This window comes from Rasamsonia byssochlamydoides, assembly GCF_041956645.1.
Source record: "Rasamsonia byssochlamydoides strain NRRL 3658 unplaced genomic scaffold VTN77scaffold_20, whole genome shotgun sequence".
Lineage (NCBI taxonomy): Eukaryota > Fungi > Ascomycota > Eurotiomycetes > Eurotiales > Trichocomaceae > Rasamsonia > Rasamsonia byssochlamydoides.
The window spans coordinates 314478-337362 of NW_027192403.1; the positions used below are offsets into that span (position 1 = coordinate 314478).

A 22885-nucleotide genomic window follows, 5' to 3' on the forward strand; every position below is an offset into this window, starting at 1 on the left:
ATGGCCGGTGCCCGCCGCTTCTACGACTTCCCAGAGATGCTCAGCTACGACATGTTCGGCAACACGATCCGCGGCAACTTCAACGAGCATTTCGAGTCGATTTTCCCCTACTGGAATGACGGGCAGATGGAGTTCAAGGATCTGGAGATTACGGCCCTGTCGAAGGATTTTGCCTACTCGACGATGATCCAGCGTACCTGGGGCACAGCGGGCGGGACGCCGTTCGATACTGCGTTCCGGCGCACGGGAATTGCGCACAAGAGTAAGGAGGATGGGAAGTGGAGGTGGATTCATGAGCATCTCTCGTTTCCGGTGGGAGGTCAGAAACAAAATACAATGTCTGGCTTGACTTGTCGTCGGATTGGTGGCCTTCAAATTCGGCCGTCTCGTCTGTCGCTTCGTTCTCTTCGCCTGGCAAGATACAACCAAGCCGGTCCGCGCTTAATCCACACAGCTTCCCGATGTACAACACCAGCGATGACTCCGTCGATCAGAAATGGCATCGCCAATGGCATCAGTAATGGAATCAGTCCCCCGGCGTGGCATCCGATCCACGTCAACCCTAACAATGGCAACATTTGTCGACCATTCTCATCTGCACCAGATGCTCGTGCGGTGGAAACTGAATTTCTGATCGTCGGTGCAGGGCCGGCGGGAGCCTCGCTGGCATGCTTTCTCGCTAGTTATGGTGAGGTGACAATCCTGATGAAGTTTCCTCAAGCTGACTATGACAGGCCTGAAGGGCATCATGATCAGCGCTGCTCCAGGAACGGCCAATACACCTCGTGCGCACATCACAAACATGGCGGCACTAGGTGCGTAGCAAGAGCGTCCATTCCAGGAAGGGTACAGTAAATAACCTAGCTAGGTTAAGAGTGTCTACGAGATATCGGACTTGATCAGGAGCTCCACAATCTGTCATCCAAGGGGCATTGTATGATCCATACAAGATGGTGCCACAGTATGGCCGGTGAGGAATATGCTCGCATTCATTCGTGGGGGAATGCCCCCGACAGAAAGGTAAGACTAGCTCCTCTTCATCATGAACACAAAATTGGCTCACCGCGACTGCAGGGAGACTACGAACTCGCCAGCCCTTGTACACCGGTCGATCTACCGCAGACGCTTCTTGAGCCCGTCCTGGTTCGCCACGCAACGTTGAATGGGTTCAAGACTCGATTTAACACGACATTGCTCTCCTTTGAGGAAGACGCAGAGACCGGGCTCATTACGGCAACCGTCCGCGACAACGTTTCCAACCTCGAGTACCCAAGTGCGCACCAAGTACCTTTTTGGCGCCGATGGTGCCCGTAGCCAGGTCGTCAAACAACTGGACCTTCCTCTCTCGATCAAGCCGGGCCAAGGTTTGGCGATCAACGTCCTCGTCAAGGCCGATCTCTCCCACCTGGTGGAGCACCGACGAGGGAATCTGCACTGGGTCATGCAGCCCGATCGGGAGCATCCCGAGTTTGGCTGGATGGGCATCGTGCGGATGGTGAAGCCGTGGCACGAATGGATGTTTATCATGGTCCCGAATCGGGATTGCGACCCTCAAATCCAGCCATCCAAAGAAGAGTATCTGAAGAGAGTCAAAGACTTTATCGGCGATGACACCCCAGCGGAGATCCTCGACATTTCCAAGTGGTTCATCAACGAGATTGTTGCCGAGAAATATTCTCAGGGGAACATGTAAGTCCTTCGCCCGCAGTTCGAGCCATATGGAAATGTGGCTAATCAGTTCAAAAAAAAAAAGCTTCTGCCTTGGGGACGCCGTTCATCGACACCCGCCCATGAATGGCCTTGGATCCAACACTTGCATCCAAGATGCGTTCAACCTGCAAGGGCTTGCTCCGCGTTGGGAGTGACCCAGGAGATTTTGAAACAAATGTGAATGGACCCGTCCCAAAACAGTTTCGACCTGACTGACCGGTTGGCAGGGTGAAGATCTATTTTGACAACATGGTGGCCATCAATTTGTTTCACGAGCCCAGCTTTCGCGAAAAGGTCAATGGCATCGCGTCGACGGCACAAGTGCATGCCTGGAACTCCCATGTATTGCGCAGCCTAGAATGTCAGTATCTAACGTGTCAACTCTGGGGACGACCAACCTCATCGAAGATGCGCCCAAACTCTTCGCTGTCGAACTCGTCCGCAGCAAGGGTACGTTCGAAGCTCAGCAGATGCTCCTTCACCTGCTCGTTCATCTGAGCGGTCGGACCCGGTATGATGGTGATCCTGACTTCCGCATCTTTTGCCGCGGCTCGGCGAAGAACAATCTGCGTCGCGAATCAGGTGCATAGATCGCTAGCGATTGGGAACGACAGCCCCGTGAGTCCTTCGAGTAGCGAGGACTTCCCGCTCGATTGATCCCCGACAACAACGAGCTTCCAGTGCGTCAGCAGGAATATATATATCTGCTACAGTGTGTCTTACCTGAGGAAGGGAGACATTCTCGCTCACACCCAGCTCGCGCAGTTTGTCGATAATGCCGAGAATGCGAACACGATTTTCATTGTCCAAGCCATTGATGGCTGATAGCGTCAAACCCGTCTTCCTTGTCATATTGCTTGTGCTTTGTCAAAGTTTCCGTGAAGTCGCAACTGAGGTTTCTGTGTGAGTTTGACTGAATTTTCCGTCTTTGCCTTGAGCTGCTCTGGGAAGCAGCTATATTTATAACCCAGTAACTGAAATCTATTCCTGTTATGGCCCTCTTGAGCTAGGCGAAATCCTCGCGATAGTCGGCAAGAACCTGCGGAATGCATTTTTTTCTAAGAAAGTTGTCTTGAATACGAGAAATTATTTCGTGTGTCGCACAGAGATTCCCATGGTGCAATTACAGCGACATACCGCAGTATGGAAGAATGTGGCTTATCTTCATCGTCTCGGTCTTGAAACCGCTTCATCAAATCAAATAAATAATCTTGACATCAAGGATGCATGGTGTCTTACCGGGCCTAAAGTATGTGAAATGGGGCTAGAGAAAGTAATCCTGGAATGCTATTATTTTCTGTGACCTAGATAATCACAAGTGATTAGATTAGCTAGTTATGTGGGTTACTATATCACCCAAGCCGAAAAATCGTTGAAGCAAAGAAAACCAAAAAAAAGCATCGAAGGCCAGGCAAGCGTCTTAAACGTGAAGATATCAACTGTACGTAGTAGTTAGGTCTCACAAGCCAGATGAGGACAAGGAATGAACATCTCGGCATCCAGGTACATGCCGGAGAAGATTGTTTGGACGCGGCGGCCTTCTGTAGGCACAGGAAATGAAAAATAATAGGAAGAAAAACAACAGTACAGAAGGAATTTTATGCTAGCCAAGATTGTTATGAACGGTAAAGGCATGTTGCTTGAAATGCTCAACCCCGTTGAGAATTTCTTCACGGCTTGGATGAGGGCAAGTAAAAGACTTCTCAGCATCTAGATAACGAAAATGGCAGTCATCTTCATGTCGATGGAGATTGTCTGTACGCGAAAAGGAATAAGTCCTTGCACTGTGAGGGAGTTGAACATCTCCAAGACAAAATAAACATTGGGTGCCCGGACACACCAGAGGGAATATGCCTGCATCAATAAAATCGTCAGATGACGCGAATGCATCAGACATTGTCGAAACAGTCTTTCGATTTTGTGCGGTATGCAGATTGCACAGTGACGCCCTGTCTATAATAACTTGGAGTCGACGAGCATGGATTTTGCCTTGATCTTCCTCGCTTTTAGAGTGGCCAAAAAGATTCTGAGCGAGGCGGGTTCGTTGGTGAAAGGTAAATTGGACCTTCTCCCCGTCATCGATCTTGAATTCTTCAGAGACACACAAACCAAGTAATTGTTGTTGTCAATGTTGTCAAAGAAGTCTTCCCTTATCTTATTGAAAGCTTCTCATTGAAGAGTCTGTCTCAGATGTCGGATGCTGACGCCGATCTGGACATACTCGAGGTGGAGTTCACCGCCCTTTGCTTTCGGGACCGAACCATATTTCTTTTCCATTAGCTTGACAAGGCATCGTTGTCGCTCACACTTCTTGACAAGTTCTGGATCCCGCTCGACCGCCTCTATTTGTTCTTGACTCAACTGTTTCGGTGCGTTAGGGTCACGCGTTAGACTCATATTGCCAAGGGCACGGATGAGTGCTTCATGCTCTGGGGTTTCCGAGTAGGCCGATTGCACGTCCTTCCTCACTTTCTGGGACTGATAATAACGCTCATAGATATCTGGTCGAGAGTGATCTAGTACCTGGCTACGCAGGGAAGTCGTTGCGACCGCTGGAAAGCTCACTTTAGCTTGAGTGTCCACAAGCTAAGGAAGATGGGTATGGAGTACGTACTTAGGTATAACCAGTGCGGCTAGTTAGTTATTAATCAATAACTAACTGCCACAGGCCATTTATTTATCGGGTTGTGAACTAGATAGCTAGGTAGGTACTGTACTATACCTAAATGACCTCCTTCGTAGTTGGATAGAATGTTAGTACTAATGTAGATACTTGTTTCGAAACAATTTGTCCTATTAATAATAGGGTATCACTTACGACCCAGAATGGAAGATATCAACAGATTTGCTTCTGTATACAGTTAGTAGCAACAGTAGCAGTACAAATAATGGCATTAGTTTGTCCCGTCTACATTTAGGGAAGGCCTGAACTAAGGCATATATCTATGTCTATACCATCTCTCTCCCTGTCTGTCTGTCTATCGTCCTGTTCTCATCTCGTCAGTACAACCCCGGAACATTCAACCTCACCACCGCATTCCCACTGCTACTACTCGCATCGTCCGCCGTGCCATCGCCAGCCTCCCTCGCTCGCTCCTCCGGCTGTCTCACATACGAGCCAGGCTTGTTGTTTTCGGCACTCGCCTTGGCCGCGTTGTACTTCTTGAACGTCGTCTCGACGAGGAAACCGACCTCAATGCGGTCGCGACCGATGATCCCCACGGCCAGCAGCGCCTCCGTCTCCTCGATCCAATCTTGTATCTTGCGGAATTCCATCTCATCCTTGCGCAGACGGTCCGGCAACCCCTGCCCGTTCACCAGCGCCAGCACGCCCGCGATGACCGTGTTGGCCGCACCCAGCACCGTGATCACCTTAGCGTGATCGGTCGACGTCGGCCCCAGCGCCGTGAGCGACGCGCCGATGATGATCTGCGCGAAGTGGCAGAAGTAGACCGTCAGATTCAGGGTCCAGAACAGCCGCGCCTTGGCCCGTCGCTCCTGCAGCACCGCGCGGTATATGCCGATTGCCGTCTTGCGCCCTTCCTCGATCGTCGTGCCCTCACTGGACGGCAGGTGGTAGTTGATGCCGATGGCGCGGCGGAAAATCACCAGGTTCTCGTCGTTGGCTGACCGCACGGGCAGCCCAGCCACGTCCGGCCAGGAGGAGTTGGTGGGTGCATGGCGCACGATGGGGTTCGAGCGTTCCGCGGTGGCTGTATTGTTATTGTTATTGTTACTGTCATCAGATGAAAGGGCTTAAGAGGGGTCTGGGGCGACTTGCAGATGAGCGGGGTCTGTTCATCTATATTCTCGTCTAGAGGCATGATGGACCTGTCTGATGTCCCTTTCGGTCTGCAGAGATAATAAAATAGTCGACGAAGTCGTGGAAGAGAAGCAGGTGAAAGGTATATTCGTGTATACAGTACCAATGTAAGGTCAGCTGGTTCAGTCTCGTGAGATTGTTTCCTACGGAAGGCGCAATGAGACTCCTCCTATCACAGGAAGAGTTCCCCCTCCTTCAACTCCAATGACCGCACCTGGATTGGTGGTCTGCACGTGCAGGCTCAGCATTGATGAAGGGATTGGATTTGGATCCTGTACATGTGCTCTGTACATTCCTTTTTACTTAATTAGGTAAGATCCCGAGGTCATATTTCTACCAAAAATACTAATAAACGTGATTAACTAGTTATGTCCAATGAGAAGCCACTTCCAATCCTGGATGGATCGCCACTCTCTAGTCGACAATATCTGCACAGTACAACTTTGCTCGATTGCACGATGCATTTGACCAACTCGTCGGTGCTTTTGTAGCTACTCTTGCTATAATACCAGAATATATCAGATTCGGAGACCTATTACGTTGCCTGAGCCGCAGCCTATGGCCAGGTCAAGCATATGTACATGTACAGAGCTGATCTATGGGAGGAGCTTCCTCATTTCACGTCATTAGCCTGCATCCCAAATATGATACCTTGTTGTTTGTTCGGCTATTTCTGGCAGCTAGTGAATGGTTTTATCCAACTTTGCAGGAAGTGCTGCCACCTGCTATTTTCTTTCCAAAAACTGTTCGTGTGGATTTTCTGGTCTGTTCAGCTTTTTTTTTTTGACAAGCAGAATATGAGTATGAAAGAGTACATGAGAATCCAATTCAATTCGACGCTGAAAAATCACCGCCAGTGATGACTCAGTAAATATGTACATTCCCAGTGCATGCTCTTCACCCAAATCAATCACAGCGGTATCCATCCATTGTCACATTTGAGGTCTGAATTCCGGACGCAGTAAACTAAATATTATAATAGAAGCCCTACAATGCGGCTGATAGGTAGTTTGTGAGATCTTTCTTCCGAAAGGGAACCCCTCTGCAAGTGGCTGTAGAAACCTTGACTTCCTCAACGGAAAGGGCTCGCTCGCAGAGGATCTTGACACCTGCCTGTCAGAACCCCCCAAGTTCGCATTTCAGATTCCGACAAGTTATCATATTTCGAGGACCCCTTCCATTTGCAGCTTTCCCATCAATTGACGGCATGGTGAGGAGGGCATGCCTGCATGGCGGGAACTGCATATGCAGGTCTTCAAACGAGCCGGCTACCGCTATAATCACTATATTACATGGTCTCAGCCATGCAGGTCTATCACAGAAGTGTGCAGGTGCTCTTCCGGCTCCTTCTAAACTTGGATTTCAAGTGAAAGAGTTCAGCATCCCGCAGCATAAGTGATGAAAAATTAGTATCATTCAGGGACGGGAAATAATCAGAAAAGCCTCATCTAAACATCGATCGGAGCACAAACCACCCTCCGGTGACTCCCACAGTCATCGCCAGAAGGAGGCCATTGCCTTCCCGCGTCAGGCCCAGATATGCAAGACCGCCCACGAGAAGTTCCTTCGTCCTCGCCACGGCTCTCTTACTCCTCCACTCTCGGTCAATGGCGAATGGAGGGGACAGTCGGATATCGTCGCTGGGATTCGCTGTTGCAGGCGGTGAAAGCGGCTTCAAGGGAACTGACACCGCCAGAGCAACGGCTCGGTGGTCAGAGGTGGGAAACAGCGGCAGAGCATCATAGCCATGCGGCTGAATCTGGTCACCGTCTTTCATCCACGGCGGCAGGTCGAGGTATAGAATCCTGTCGCACCAGCTGGGCCAGCGATTTGTGGCCCACTTCCACTCCTTCAGCTCGTCATCTTGTGTACCTTCAGCTGCAGCGAGTCGGGCTTGCACGGAGTATTTGTAAGTGGGCGCAAAGGTAATCGGAACCTCTGACAGGCCATGGAGAGTTCTCTGAGCTTGGATCTCTCTCGTCAGCTGATCGTACTTCAACAGCTGAGAGTGATGGGTAGGGCGATTCGAGTCGGCAGTCGGCTGAGGGAAACGAGCGAGATCGTCTACCGTCGGCCCCAGGTCCGAGGTGCGATAGTTGAGGTCTCCCGCGAAGAAGAGGTGCGATGTGGGCGTGAATATGCCTGATTGACGGCCACGCGAATCCTGGAGCAAGGCAGCGGCTTCATCTTGCTCATCGATCTCATCCACTCCGTCTTTACCGCCCTCTTTCGAGAAGACCAGACGCTCGACAATGCCCCTCCAGTCCTGATTCCTCCGGTCGACTGCATCTTCCATGGGAGCGAGGTGTGCCGCGACGAACGTCAAATCCACCGTGTCACCTTGGTGGTCGGCTTGCCGATAGCCTAACCGCACTCCAACGGCACCCTTATTACCCATCTCCTGGACTCCCACGCCAACCTCTGCAGTCTCGACCCACGAGACTTTCCCTGCTCGATCCGATCGAACAAAGACCATCATCCCCGTTAGCCCGCAGTTCTTCGTGACGATATTGACGTACTTGACGTCATCATTCGGCCAGCGTTTGGCGACGGCGAGGTCGACGGCAGAGCGAAAGGCGTCGAAGTAGGGATCTAAAAAGGAACCTCCTAGGAATGCATGGGCAATCGGCGCGATCTCCTGGAGACTGAGCAGAAGGAGTTCGGGTGTGGAGACCGACTGCGGAAGCACGTCGAAGAGATGCGATGCGAAGCGGTCAGTGAGGATGACATTTCGCGCGCAATTGAAGGTGAGGATATACAGATTTAAACGGTCCATTGATGACAACACAAGTCTGGAGAAACTATTGAGAAGGGTGCAGTGGGAGTGCCATGGATGCTGGGGGGATCATCCAAGGGGAGGAGGCACTGGCTGTCTGGCAGTCTGGCAGTCATCATGTGGTGAGTCTGGTGACGTAGGTGACTAGTCGGCGGGGGTCAACCAACAGACAAAACAGCCAGCGCAACACCGTCAATTGAATCTCCTCTCTAATACCTTTTTTGTTGTCCTACCTAAATCCTAAAAGTAAATTAAAAAAAAAAAGACTGTCACCCATGGATTGATTAAGAAAAAAGGAACTAAAGAAAGCAGGATAATCAAAAAGAACTCAGCAGCTTTTGCACCATCCGCGAATCGAACGCGGGCCTCATCGATGGCAACGATGAATTCTACCACTAGACCAATGGTGCTGGTTGAAGCCGCCAAGCTGCGCTGTGATTCGCCGCTTGTTGTATAGTAGATACTGAATTTGACTTAAATAGAGCTCGGAAATAAATTGCCCAGAAGAGACTTGCGACAGTTTCTTAGTCTTACATGGTCGAACTTTAAATTAATTATGGGCTCAGTAAGATTTTGAGTTATGACGAATTAGTCTTGATATAGTACGGAGTAACTGGTGAAGTGTCGTGGCCTTTGATTGCGCATCTTTGTCGCATTTCCGGCTTTATATATTTTTTAATGGGTACTTCCATCATGGGTTTTAATAGGAGACATTAGAAACCAATATTAACAAGGTTCTAAGGCCAGACTAAAAGGTCGCCAGAATACCTCTGGAATAAGATTACTAGGGGAATCCTAAAACTGAAAAATTGATGGAGAATTTGCCCATTTTTTTAACCAAAATTGACCTACATACCATACAAATTACTATTATGGGTTATAGGTTTACTATATATACTCCCTCGTCTAGGTAGCCCAAACTACTAGCTTAAAAATCTTTGGCTCTGGCAGTACTATTTATCGTATATTCATCGCCATCATGATCGAAGGACTGGTGGTAGTACTATATATTATTGGACCTCAGTATTATCGCTTGCAGTGAGTATCTAATTTTAGTCTCGCAGAGCCTCGAACGGGAACTTGGAGGCTCACAGAATTTGCCATCTTCAGCATCTCTGACAACTAGCATAGTATGACTAACTTGACCTCCAACAACTCCCTAGGCTAATACTGAACAAAGGAAGAGGTCCATGTTTAAGCCTTTTAAAGGGTAAACTCCTCTCCAATGAACTGCTCACTCAGCCGCCACAGCCGGGTCCAGTTATCCCGGTTCAAAATGTGCGAATGAAGCTCCTCGTCTGCAACGGCGTTGTTGTGCAAAAAGGCCCCATTCGAGTCTGGATCAATCAGCTACTGCTTATACAACAAGTCAAAAGAAGCCTGGTTTCGCCTACCTTCGATGGTTGGATCAATCATGCCAGTGACAATGGTTGCCGCTCCTTCTGACCTGGACGTCCAAGGGGGCAAATAGTATTGTCTGCCATCCAGGTCCGTCATGGCTTTTATATATCAGTATAACGGTATGAAGATAGCAGAAATCAGGTAGGGTAGCTCACGTGTGTTTGACTCCCGCATGGAAGCAACTGAAGACTTCAATTCCGGCGGGAAGTGTCTTTGCAGTCCAGATCGGACGGCTGGAGAGACGAAAAGCTTAGTAGGATTTTTTTTACCAAAAAAGTAGGATCAGAGCACGTACCTCCAGGGTCAATGCTGAAGACTCGAATCTTCCGGTCGCGTAGCTTCTCTGCAAGACTCTTTGCGAACATGACACGCGCTGCGTTTGACTGCCCGTAGGCAGCCAGAGGATTGTAGTTCTTCCCTTCCTGGAGATGAATCAGCTTGATGTCGGACAAAATAAGGTCCCTTGTAGAAGACATACGCTGAAATTAATGTCGTCAAAAAAGACCTGTCCCTGCCGGACAGCAGAACTAGCAACAATAATGATCGATGATGAAGGCCCTGCCGCTTCAATCTTCGGCAAGAGAAGCTTCACCAGCAGGAAATTCGCAAGGTAGTTGACTGCGAATTGAGATTCAACGCCGTCGCCGGTCAGGCTAAATGGGGGAATCATCAGTCCCGCACAGGCCACAAAGGAATCTAGTTTCGGGACGTCGTCGAGGCTGGCAACTGCCTTTCGAACATCGTCCAAGCTGCTCAGGTCCATCTTGAGGAATCGAACGGTCACCTGGGGATTGGTCGCTTTGATTTTCCCAATCACTGGGGCAGCTCTGGCCTCCGAGCGGGCTGACAGAATCAGCTGAGCGGGATTCACACTGCTAAGGTGGATTGCTAGTTCACCGGCAATGGACTCGTCAGAGACACCGGTGATGAGAACTGCATGAGAGGTCAGACGACAGAAAGGGTGAAATCAATAGGGAAGAGAATAGCTTACTAGTTTTACCCTCAAGGGAGCGACCATATCGCTCCAGAATGACTTCGGAACGAAGAATCTCCTGCTTTGGAGCCATTGTCGGAACTATGGAGGTGAACGAGTAAAACCCAGAATTCTAATCAATCTTCCTCAGCACGATAAAATCTGCCTGAAACCACACTTGGATTGTAAAGATGTTATGCATTTTTATATAGATGCTGTCGGTGTTAAGGTTCGGAGATAGGGATACCTCATCCATAGACGTTCAAAGTTTGGGTCCATCTGTAGCCTGCTTACGCTCCAAATTACTAAAACGGGAATGACTTCTGAAGCTTGGCTCCATCTGCAGACTGCTTATGCCTGTCAATTTCCAAATGTGTCTAAGCTTTTTATCAAAAAGTGGATCCGAAATCCACGTGTGACGGAACCTGGGGCATTATTATTCAAGACTATATACGGAGATGTGCATCATAAGTAACGACGCACGCTAAGACTAGCATGTATTATATTTTGAATTGCAGTTGTTATAGCGCAAAAATTAGTGGAATTCTATTACGTTGTTAATTGGCTAATATCATTACTAATCATACAACTACTGTCAGAAAGGGCTTAGCTCCCGGTGATAGTCAGGCGGTAAATAATGATGACCAATCATATTGCTCGAATATCGGTAATTGGTATTACTGCTATACTACATATGGTTAGTCTGATACACAATTACCTCACATTATATGAATATGTATGTATGTACATACAGCATGTAGTTCAACTTTCCGCATTAACTCTGTCTAATTCTTACCTCTACTGTAATTCGTAAGGATGAACTATTCTGATAAATCGGAACTTTATCTCCCAATGCAAAGACCTTAGGCTAAGGTTATCTTCTAGGTATGACTATATGAAGGTGAGGGCTTATGAGAATATCCTAGAATTTTATATTTTTAAGTCCTAATCCTCGCTTAGATTTTCGTTTTTCTTTTTTCTTTTCTTTTTTCTTTTATTTTTTTTGATCTACGTTTTTTTAGTCACATTTCTAGACTTGGTAAATCTTGAGAAGATCCTCGTATCTTAGCTTATTAATCTTTATGTAAAGATTTACGTAAAGATACTAGGTAAGGTTCTTATTAGTTATTGTGATGACTGGAAGAGAGTAGCAGTAGCTCTGCAGCTAATCGAAGCTATAAGATTATGGCTCTGGGTATATAAGGGAGATTGGAAATAACTGTAAGGACTACCTGGCTTATGTATTTGCATAACTGAGGTCTTCAGCTCCAAATCTGGCATCCCTGGATAAGGGACTTCTTTTAGTAACCGTCAGAGTTTAAGCGACTTATGACCTCTTTTTTTCTATGGCAATCGGCAGGTATTATGTGACGGTGATCTACTGGTTACTCAACAGCTTGAAATGAGATGTGATCTTCTCTGAAAGTCGGATTCTTAATCAAGGCTCTTCCTAAATTAAGGCCTTTATGCTATTTCTCTACACAACTTCAACCTGTAGATAGGTATTCTAGTGGGTAGATATATAGCAATTAGATTGATAACTGCCGTTTGCATTGAATTGCGTCATAGTTATGGCAACAGCTGCAGCCTGCCTCACGCCAGCTCCCCTTCGAGAATTCCAGAAATCAAGCTCCTTTATCTCACTGAGCGTTCCATGTCGTTGAGATACAATCCTGCTTTATCTCAACAGCGAAGAATCTGATCTTCGAACTCCAGCATCCTTACTCATAACGTCAAGCTTCTCCGTTCCTTCTTCTATATTACATGAACCGCCGCAAGAAGGCCATTTGACAGCTCGATGTTCCGAAATTACTTGCTGCTACTGCCGCAAAAAGGGCGATATGGACAGACGAGCCATGTGCCAAACATGTGCAGAGTCAGGCAACACGCGAACTGGTCTCAAACCCCTGTTGTCCATGGTGTCACTCACTCTACCTCCAGTAGAAAGCCCATGCTCCTGAAGATTTATTCCTCCCAACCTAAAGAACAAGGAAGTGATGATGTAAGTCCCGTATCTTGATTCTGTGCTTAGTTGATAGTATCTAACAGATGCAGGGGTCTTTTACAATCCAGCACTCTGTCGTCTTTCCCAGCCTTGTTGAAATCACAAGGACTTTGCTAGGTCGACTCTATCGCGGAGAATGGGAGGAGTTGAGGCCCCTTTCATATTTCGAGCTGATTACCATGTATGGGGGTGAAGAAGAAGTTCTCAAAACAGTGCTGGAAAGCATTGATCCGGATGTTAGGGGCTTAGAAGGAAAGGTAGTCACCACACATGAGTGAGTTCAGCCTTTCCCCTCAACCTTCCATGGTACCTTAACTCCCGTACAGAATAAATCTGACTACCTGAATACAGACTAGATTGTATACGAGACAAACAGCCTCAGGACCCTTCAGACTGGCCTAGTCATAGCGGATACCTCAGTTATATTAAGGATGACAGGAACAAAAACTACTGGCGTCCCTATGTTGGCCAGACATCAAAGCCCGCCGATCGGATCAAACGGCATGTTAAGTGTTTTCGACGCAACAACAATCACACCCTACACTACTTCATTGCTTCAAAAGGCAGAGGGCATCGCTCCATGAATATCATTCGACTTTGGAGCTTACCCGATCGTGAATATATTAATGAGGGCGCTGAGGGCTCAAGACTTCTGCTGACCAACGTGCTTGAAATGATCATGTGCCGAGCATTTCAGTCGCTCCCAGATTTAGTGCTCCAAAAATTCTTTGGTAGCCAGAGCAAGTATGCAAGTACTGGTCTGAATGTTCTTCCACCATTATTCCAAGGAATGGATGTGGAAATTGAACAAATACGCAGCTATACGGAAGAACATTCCCATTCAAAAGATCCAGAGATCCAGGAGTGGCAAAAAAAAAGGGAAATGAAGCAGAAGATTTCAAATCAGTCTTCAGGTCAGTCATAACCTCACGTGCTTCCAAAATTACAGAGAAAAGATTATCTAATTGCTTTACAGGAAGCAATAACAGAAAGTAATAAATGCCTACAATCTTTTGATCGTGGCCATGACTTGATTTCTTAACAGTCAGAAATTGATATTGAACTACTACTCAAGGAGTCTGCATCCTCGGTAAAAAAGAAATCAGGTGAATCTATGATGTTTGTCTCTCCTTTTTGCTCCCTTCAAGCACATATTAGCTTTATTCTGGATTACAGTCCTATCAGCAAAAGCCTCAATAAGGATAAATAATATCTTGAGAAATATTACAGCACTACTATCAGGCATTAGGGAATCAGGATTCAATAAGTCTACTTCACTTATCTGGCCCTTCAACCTAAGACAATGTTACCTTACTATATCTAGCAGGCATCCCAGCACTGAAGAGAGTCGGATAATTTATCGTTTCCATCACCACCTTATCCCGAGATCCAACTTGGGAGTCATTCTCATGTGTGGGCCAAATGCGGAGCAAAGTGTTTTGTCACCCGATATTCGCAGTAACAGCACCAAGCTCATACTGCGGGGCTATTCTCAGTTTATCTGGCAGATCTATGTGCAATCACCAGCTCTAGTAACATCGATATAGTCTAAAAAATGGAAGACAGCTTTACAAGTTGCAGAGATGTTTAGATTTGCTTCTACAATTACAGGAACTCGAGGAATCCGACCTTTTCAGCAAGTCAAATAATCTACCATCAGATTCTCCGCAGGTATGATGAAGAACGTGATGAAGTACGTGAGCCAAATAACCTATGACTCAATTGATCCAACACTGCTTGATTGGCTCTATTTGAAAGGTTTCACATGCAAGGAACTAGCAAGCATATCGAGAAAACTCCAAAATGTTGGAGGAACTCTTAATGCGCGCTGTCTTTTTTTTGCTCTTGGTGACTTTACCTAAATGCCCCGAAAAAAAATGGAAATCTTCAGCCTTGAAGCGGCGTAACCTTTGTCGGCCCAAAAACTTGAACGCCGCTACATATTTAGTTAGCAAGAGTTGCATGATGCCAGAAAGCTCTATATAGAGATTAATGGTCTCCAATCTTCTGAGGAGCCTGGTGGCAAGGACACTTCTGAGAAGCGAGATGAAATTTTAGTAGACGAATTTGATGCATTTGAAGAATTTGACGAACCTAATGACACGTGCTTTAGGAAAACTAGCAAGATTTTTTACAGTCAATCTATCATTAGACCAGAAATGCGGGAAGAACTTCTACAACGCCGATTCTATAAAGGCCATCGTTACTCGTTTTCTGATGACTACATCAGGATTGATGTTCATCATGTCTCTCTAATTCTACAACGCTCTAATGTTGATATGTCATGTGGTTTCACAGTCAAAGTCGAAATCAGCCTGTGGGTGTCTATGCCACAAATGCCCGGGACCCAGCTGCTCGTGTGGCATTCCGCGTTACTGAGAAATCAACTTCTGGCGATGAGTTTGTGGAGTATCCAACAGGAAAGGCAACAGACAAGAAGATTCCTTGTCATTACCTAGGAGCCATGAACAGAGAGGCCTTGCTCCAGAGTTGAAGAGGTTCATGATTCAATGGAGGGTTTACTAATGGCAGTCTTACCGATAGCAGTTTGTCAGATAGCGAATAAGTCTGTCTAGATCTCACGTGCTTCTCAGTCATGGATACCTAGGTAGTAGCATACAAGACCTTGAAATGATATCAATTTCCACCACCTTATCGTCATTCCTTATACGGGCTTCACTATATCTAGGCTTCGCAGGGGCTTTGCTATAGGGTTTTAGAAAATCATTCGCCTAATTAATTGCTCGGATGCACCCCTGTCGATTCGCGCAAATCAGAAATCAGACTCAGGTTGGTCGTCATTTTCATCTTTTGACATGGTAAAAGAAAAAGTAATTTTCTAAGACCCTGTAAAAAACCCCTATGCTGAAGCCCATAGTGAAGCCCATAGGATCGATATAAACTTAACAAAGGCTTGATAGCTGGTTTTATAGTAGGTATTATAGGGCTTTATAGGAGCTTTATAGGAGCTTCTATAGGGAGTCTTAAAGGGACTTTACTGGGCCTAATAGGGGGGTTATAGGGCCTTCTTAGATAAGAGGAGTTTTAAAAGTTTTATCAGCGTTTTCTCTTCACTACTATCTCAAAAACATATAAAGACGACCAACCCCACAGGGATCTGAGCAATTAGGCGGGAAATTATTTTATACAAAATAGACAGAGAATCAAAATAATTGCCAAATGAGGCCAGGGTACACCGGATCAGTTTTGCAGCAGCAGGGTTGGGTTGGATATACGGATCCGGAGAGGAATTGCTATTTATAATTTTTAGAGTGAGATCTGCACAAGCCGCGAGCGCGAGTGGTCTAGGGGCTATGATTTCGCACTTGTATATCCTTTGGGATATATAAGGTGATGCGACGGTCAGGGGTTCGATTCCCCTCTTGCGCAACGGCGTGTATTTTTTTCCCCGTCGTTTTTCTTGGCCAGCTGGAATTACAGTATTGCGGAATTTTTGTTTTGCCACAAAACAGCCTAGTTAGGTTGAATTTATTGAGCCAAGCAAGGGTGTAAAACTCACTAGCTATCTATAGTGTTAAAAATGCAAGTGTCCACACCTCAATAAGATCGTACCTGTTAACCCGTCCACTTTTCCTATACAAAATCGCAAAACCACTTCCCCTGCAAAAAAAAAAAACATTACCCTAAGTAATTTTAATTATTTTTATACTAACATATAGATTTAGGTAATATAAAACCATACAGCAAAAAAAAAATTTTATCTGTATTCTAATCCTAATAGTATAAGAAGCTAATAATTTGATTTTACATAGTAAATTGACTCCCTGCAAAAACACTTTTATTAAAGATATTTTTATACTTTAAAATGATGCGATGACTTTATTCCACTATATTTATTGCTTTATTTTTTAAATAAAATAAAAAGTTACCTCGCTTGTTATCCCAATGTAAGAATTAGTTTCAACACCCTGGTATGTAGATGTCGGATAGATTCGAGAATTCATGAGGTATTCTACCATACCTGTGTCTGTTTTCTCCGTACATTTCGAACCTTGCTCCTATCTACAATTCTACAAAATCATGAAAAGTTGAGTGGAAGGGCGGGGATGTGGGAGATAAAGAGAGAGAGATAAAGAGAGAGAAAAGACAAAGAAAGGGGGAAACGAGAGAAATAAAAATAAAAATCACTCCCCTCATTGGGCCAGGTCACACAAAGAAATCGGACAAAGTGAGAAAGAAGTTCACTAAAGTTTACACTGACCCTCCCCTGTCAAGTCGAGTCAAGTCACTTTTCATCAATCAAGTCCCTGTCCCGTCAGTTGTTGAAAGGAGTCGGACAGAGTGAGCTTTTCACTCCTTGAGCTCCCCCGCTGGTTCAAGTCAGGTCAAAAGTCGGGTAAAGTGGGAAGTTCGTCGGAGGTCAGTTCAAAAGGTCAGCCTCCAGGACACCTATCTCATTATTAGCAAACCCCATAAAAATTAATCCAACTCAATATTTTTTTTTCGATCCTTCTTAAAAAAAAAACGAGAGAGAGAGAAAGAATACACTGTATCATGGCTGCCAGCGTTGGTTCCGTGTCTATCTGCCCCACCCAATCAGCGTGGCTCAATTAACTAACAAAGCGCGGATTTGACAAGCTCGCGGCGACGTCACAACATCCATTCCATTCCGATCCATCCACCATGTTCCAAGCAGCCTACGACAACTAGCCCCCTGTGGCCTGTCGAACATTTCGATAAGCTTGCGAAGCCTTCCTCGACGAAAAATCACACTTTGCCGGATTTTTGGATCGATCGCATCTTTCGACATTCCCGGTGCTGCTGCTTTCAGAGCTTTTCCAGTTCGACGCTTCAACATGGCGTGCCCGATTACGGTCACCAAGTTCGTCGGGACTGTGTCCCTCGGACTCTTGACGGTGAGTGTTTTAGATCTCTCTCTTCTCAGTCCTTCGCTCTGGAGGTTGAATCTTGTCGAGTCGAAACCTCTCCCCTCTATTCCATCACTTCCGAGAGGTCTACATCATCGATATGACAATTTAACTGAACATTGTTTGATTCTACAGGGCCTGTCTTACTCCATGGCGACTGTTACCATCCCCTCGTTAAGACTGCTCCCCACCGCTTCTCAGGCTACCCGCGCTCTGAAAGATGCTAAACGCCGCGCCCGCAAGCACGCTCTTCGACTGGCCAACCTGGCAAACAGCTGCCTTCTCTTTGCCTGGCTCGTCTCGCCCAGACGTCGCAAACATCCCTACCTGATCTGGGTGTGCCTCTCGTCTACCTTGGGCTCGTTCGGCGTGGACTTCTGGTTCAACCGTGACAAGGGTCTCGCCGCTTGGAGTCGCACGCTGATTGAGGACATTGACGTGCCCTTCTTGACGCTCAAGCAGAAGACGGCGGCGACACCAACCAAGAAGGATGAGGACCTGGTCGTGGTCGAGGCGGAAACGGACGTCAATGGCGAAAGCGTCGAGCGGGACATGGAGCGGGAGCGCAAGCTGCAGCGCGCGAGGACTTGGTTCTCTGGTGCTGCGCTGGCAATGGGCATTGTCGGCCTGTGGGGGGATGGTGCTTGATCTGTCCCCTGTTTCTACCTGCCGTACCACGTCGACGTGGACACGGGACTCAGGCCAAGTTAAGTTCTTATAGAGACTCCGTGAGAGCAGGCTTCTCACAAGAGGGCTCTGTTCTCATTTCATTTCTTCCTTCCTGCATTTCTTGCTCAAACAGCCGATATAATGTATAACCGGATAGCAATGAGGCACCGCATCAGCCCCATACTGTTTTCCTGTCCCTCCTCCCCTCCGCTGGACTCATCTCACCTCATTTATATTCGCTCACCGTGAAAGCAACATTCATCATTCGACTCTTCTCATTATGCTATGCACCCGATTCATTGAAAATGTTTGTGGTCACTGTGTATGTATTCATGGGGGAATTCCCGACTTAGAATTTGTGTGTCAATGAATTAAATAGTTTGTCTGCGAAATAGAAAAGAAATAAACACTGTAAGAGAAAACTCTTTAATTCTGTTCTCTCTCAAATTTGCTGCATAAATTAGTATAGCTGCTTGGTATGCTGAGCACAACGAGAGAATCCGATGGGATATTTTGGTACCTAGGCATCTAATTTAGGAGGGATCATGCTGCTTCGGGCCTCGGCTTGTGGAGAGAAACGTGGGGTGCGTACGGACGTAATGGACGGAGTACGGAGGTACCAGATGAGTGATCAGCAATTCTAGACTTCAAGTTTCAGACCGCGCTGGGCATTTCTTTCTTGCATTGATTGATATGATGAATTATTGTTTCTTCTTTTCTTGTATCTTTCTTGCTCTTTCTTGCCTTTGAAGATTTCAGAGAATCCCCAGGGCGTTCACGGTGCTACCTGTTGGTTACCTCTTGTTACACAGTTGAATTGGTTGTACTCCGTGCTGCCTAGGTACTGTACAATACCTAGCTAATCTTACTCCGCTATGTCCGTCCCAAAGGCCGACTATCTCAGCGACGTCTGGAAGGACGGCCTTTTCAGTACGACTTCCCTTCTCCAGCATATTTCGTCATCTTGCTCAGAACTGCTCTAGCTAACTACTCCTCCAGAGAACAAGGTCGTCTTCTGCACCGGCGGCGCCGGAACCATCTGCAGCGCGCAGGTCCGCGCTCTCGTCCACCTCGGGGCCGATGCATGCATCGTTGGGCGCAATGTCGAGAAAACAGAGCGAATGGCCAAAGATATCGCGACGGCGCGATCAGGGGCTAAAGTGATTGGCATTGGGGCTGTTGACGTGCGGAAATTCGACAGCTTGCAGGCTGCCGTGGAGCGCTGTGTCAAGGAGCTGGGAGGCATTGATTTCGTGATGTATGTCAGCAATTCGAATAGACGGGCAATATTCAGGAGCAATAATGGAATACTGACAGGAAAATTCCGGTCTAGTGCCGGCGCAGCAGGGAACTTCCTCGCCTCGATCAACCAGCTCTCCGTCAATGCGTTCAAATCGGTAATGGACATCGACGTCCTAGGCTCCTACAACACGCTCAAAGCGACCATTCCTTACTTGACGGAGTCGGCTGCAAAGCATAGAGTGGATCCGCAGAGCTGTCAGTAACCTTGCCATGAACAACACTATCCCAAAACATCGTCCCATCGTCCTTTCTGACCGAAATTTTGGGTATCTACAGTGAGACCATCACCGCAAGGCACGGGAGGTCGGATCATCTTCGTCAGTGCTACGATCCATTATACGGGTATTCCATTCCAAACCCATGTCTCTGTCGCCAAGGCTGGTGTCGATGCGCTGTCCAACAATGTCGCCCTCGAGTTTGGTCCTCTGGGCGTGACCTCGAATATCATTGCGCCGGGACCGATTGCGAATACAGAGGTATGAAGAAAGAATGAACATTTCCCCGTCATTCCACCTGTTTTCGGATCATTGTTCCAAAGGTCGAGTTTGTGATTGATACCTTAGCTAATGTTTTGTCGAATGATCACAGGGCGTCGAGCGTCTCTTGCCCTCCACAGACAAAGCCAATGCCCCGAAGAGGCAGCCTCTGGGCCGATTCGGCTCTGTCAGGGACATTGCCGACGCGACGGTGTATCTGTTCTCAGACGCTGGAAGCTACGTGAATGGCCAGACTCTTGTTGGTAAGTATTTGTCCGAATTTCATTCTTCTCTCGATCAAATGAAAGAATAGAAAGGCCGAAACTAACAATTGTTCTTTTGTAATAGTTGATGGAGCATCCTGGCGTATCAGCAGCAGCTCGATCGGTGGCTCTCTCGCATATCCGGACTTTCTCCTCTCGGGTGAGGCTGTCCCCAACGTGAAGGGGCAGAAGAAATCTAAACTTTAGGATATTGTATACTTTGTGTTAGAGGAGGAGGCTGTCTGTTTGTATACTTCTCTTCCTATAGATCTCTTGATCTCTTCCCGTTGGCAATTATAGATACTTCGCCCCCTGGATAAATAGGAGTGTCGATGTGGATTCAATATAACTCGATCCGTTCGATGTACATACTACCTATATACCGATTTCTTCCAGTCGTTCAAGACCCCTTATCTGGTGACCTCGTGCACAGTACTCACTCACCACAGGATATTGCACGTCATCTTTCTCGCTTTACCAAAATCATTCATCGGCCACGCTGTCATTCTTCACTTGTCCTGTCTATAACCGTCCTGTTGTATGTCTAAGATTAGGTAGGTAGGACCAAGCCATTCTTGTTGCTGACAATGAATTGACTCCAGTCTAGAAAAATCATATCGAGTTTGTAGTGGGATTAGATAGCTGTAAATTTCGATTTTGCAGAATGCTTCAATTGATCGTGGTGCAGTAGCAGGTATTAGTAAGCATGTTCGAGTCACATGGCTGTTTTCACGTGACATTAATTTTGGCAGCCAGCGTATTATTAATAATATCAACATTATCATTGCTGCCATCTTGTCAGTGGTCAGTAACAATATTCAGAGACGTCAAACACGGGCCAAATGTCGTGTAACATGAAGATCTGTTATCAGTCAGACGGCGGCTAATGCATAGGCTGGGTGCATACTGGAGCATCAGCCTGGAGGGGGCTGGCGCGTTTCCGAAAGGCTCCTAGCGCCAATCAGGGCTTGCGTCACCGATGTCACCCGTTTGCCACCAATAATAGTAGTTAATTCTCCAACTGGCTTACGCATCCCTCTTAAGGACGGAGTAATACTCCATTTCCATGCCTCCAGGCCTCCCCCCCTTCCCACATCAACCACTACCTAACCTCATCAACTCCATCAAGTTTACCGATACTGGTGTCCTGATCCATCTGTCTTTGTATTGACCGTAGTCCCTCTCTTGATCTTTTTATGTCTATTGTCTTCCAGTGCTCCTGACCATGATTCTCCGCTCCATCTTGGCCGTCAGCGCCCTGTCGCTGGGCGCTACGGCCTTCCTGGTTGTTCCTGAGACCCATCCTCACGCCGTCGAAAATGCCCCTGCTCCCCATGACCTTCACCGTCTCGAGGTTCACGATGCCCGCAGTGAACAGGTCGAACTGACCTGTGATGAGTGCCCTTATCCCGAGGTGGACTCGAATGGGCAGATTAGCTGGACTGATGGCGTCAAGACTTCCTTGGTGAGTTGACTTTGATTTCTCTGCCATTAAATGGCTGGCAGGAAAAAAAAAAGGGAGCTTGGATACTGACATATTGGCAACAGAAATTAAACTTCTCCACAAAGGACAACGCTCTTTTCGTCAATGACGACCAAGTCTTCCCGCTACCTCCTGCCCCGTTGCATGTCAACGCCGTGCAGCGAAGAGAGTCTGATGGCCAGGAGACTGCCCCGACCAGCCTGGGTTTTGCCCTCGAGGTTCTGCCCTTGATGCCTCCGCAGGATGACATGGAACTCTTGTCCGTCCGCTTCACGGTCCTCGACCTTGCTGGCCACCCCGTGCCTGTTGACACCGTCGCGGTTGCCGTCATCAAGACCGCCGCGGGTGAACTGTTCATTGCCAAAACAGAGATTGAGTCCACTGCCGATGACCGTCTTTCTTGGAGCCAATGCGGTGGAGAGCCACGCTGCCTGAGACGTCTTCTGTTCGCTCGTATCCAGGCTCTGATCACTGCGGCCAAGGCCCGGATGATGAGCGTCGGCGCCAAACTGCCCTTCGGCGGAAAGGGCTGCCGTCTTCCTCACCACCATGATGAGCATTCCGCGGACTTTGGCGGTGATTTCCCTCACCACCGCCCGCATCACTTTGGCGGCCACCCTCACCGTCACCCCCACCACCGTCATGGCTGGCGGAGGACGTTCTCTCGTGTCGTCCGTTTCATTGTGGTCCCTGCTGTTCTGGGTGTTCTCGCCGGCCTTGCCGCAAGCGCCATTGGAATGCTTGTCGGCCAGGTTATCGTTTTCCTGTGGCTCCGCTACCGTCGCTGCACCAGCAGCCGCTCTTCTGCGACACTCGAGCAGGGTAGCACCATGGAGAAGGCGGCTCTCATGGAGGAGGACGTCCCCAACGAGGAGCTTCCCCCTTACAGCGATGAAGACCATGTCGTTCCACCGTCGGACCCGAAATAAAGACGGTACGGGTCGCTGAACTCGCCTCAGAAGGTCTGACTGCTATGGGGTATACTGATTACTGATGGCTGAGCTGAATGTCTTTTTTTTTTTGCTCACTGTGTAACTTCTGCCGGATTGGCCGGATGTGGAGTATTATATGGGTTTTCATTTCGGAGCAACATGGATTCGCGGACCGATTGTCTC

General features: G+C 47.5%; 7 protein-coding genes and 2 non-coding genes across 9 annotated transcripts; 6 read left to right on the forward strand and 3 right to left on the reverse strand.

The window, feature by feature from the left end:
• Positions 1–1314, forward strand: VTN77DRAFT_2984 (uncharacterized protein; the record flags this gene model as incomplete). The annotated part of the gene is made up of 4 exons (XM_069418883.1): positions 1–688; positions 735–815; positions 875–1020; positions 1075–1314. The coding sequence occupies 4 exons, from the start codon at positions 1–3 to the stop codon at positions 1312–1314; spliced, it is 1155 nt and encodes a 384-aa protein (XP_069279042.1).
• Positions 1315–1441: 127 nt separating this feature from the next.
• VTN77DRAFT_2985 (uncharacterized protein) lies at positions 1442–1865 on the forward strand (the record flags this gene model as incomplete). Its single annotated transcript, XM_069418884.1, has 2 exons — positions 1442–1689; positions 1754–1865. The coding sequence occupies 2 exons, from the start codon at positions 1442–1444 to the stop codon at positions 1863–1865; spliced, it is 360 nt and encodes a 119-aa protein (XP_069279043.1).
• A 5112-nt stretch (positions 1866–6977) lies between these two features.
• Positions 6978–8309, reverse strand: VTN77DRAFT_2986 (uncharacterized protein; the record flags this gene model as incomplete). Its single annotated transcript, XM_069418885.1, has 1 exon — positions 6978–8309. The coding sequence occupies one exon, from the start codon at positions 8307–8309 to the stop codon at positions 6978–6980; it is 1332 nt and encodes a 443-aa protein (XP_069279044.1).
• A 339-nt stretch (positions 8310–8648) lies between these two features.
• On the reverse strand, positions 8649–8719 carry VTN77DRAFT_t51. Its single transcript has one exon. It is a non-coding gene; the product is annotated as a tRNA-Gly (tRNA).
• A 793-nt stretch (positions 8720–9512) lies between these two features.
• On the reverse strand, positions 9513–10777 carry VTN77DRAFT_2987 (uncharacterized protein; the record flags this gene model as incomplete). Its single annotated transcript, XM_069418886.1, has 6 exons — positions 9513–9646; positions 9704–9808; positions 9866–9943; positions 10006–10132; positions 10189–10643; positions 10702–10777. The coding sequence occupies 6 exons, from the start codon at positions 10775–10777 to the stop codon at positions 9513–9515; spliced, it is 975 nt and encodes a 324-aa protein (XP_069279045.1).
• Positions 10778–15982: 5205 nt separating this feature from the next.
• Positions 15983–16078, forward strand: VTN77DRAFT_t49. Its single transcript has one exon. It is a non-coding gene; the product is annotated as a tRNA-Thr (tRNA).
• A 1427-nt stretch (positions 16079–17505) lies between these two features.
• Positions 17506–18225, forward strand: VTN77DRAFT_2988 (uncharacterized protein; the record flags this gene model as incomplete). Its single annotated transcript, XM_069418887.1, has 2 exons — positions 17506–17565; positions 17713–18225. The coding sequence occupies 2 exons, from the start codon at positions 17506–17508 to the stop codon at positions 18223–18225; spliced, it is 573 nt and encodes a 190-aa protein (XP_069279046.1).
• An 896-nt stretch (positions 18226–19121) lies between these two features.
• Positions 19122–20494, forward strand: VTN77DRAFT_2989 (uncharacterized protein; the record flags this gene model as incomplete). The annotated part of the gene is made up of 6 exons (XM_069418888.1): positions 19122–19176; positions 19246–19504; positions 19580–19743; positions 19825–20024; positions 20137–20287; positions 20373–20494. 6 exons carry the CDS (start codon positions 19122–19124, stop codon positions 20492–20494), a joined length of 951 nt encoding a protein of 316 aa, XP_069279047.1.
• Positions 20495–21512: 1018 nt separating this feature from the next.
• On the forward strand, positions 21513–22699 carry VTN77DRAFT_2990 (uncharacterized protein; the record flags this gene model as incomplete). The annotated part of the gene is made up of 2 exons (XM_069418890.1): positions 21513–21752; positions 21836–22699. 2 exons carry the CDS (start codon positions 21513–21515, stop codon positions 22697–22699), a joined length of 1104 nt encoding a protein of 367 aa, XP_069279048.1.
• Between the last annotated feature and the right edge of the window lie 186 nt (positions 22700–22885).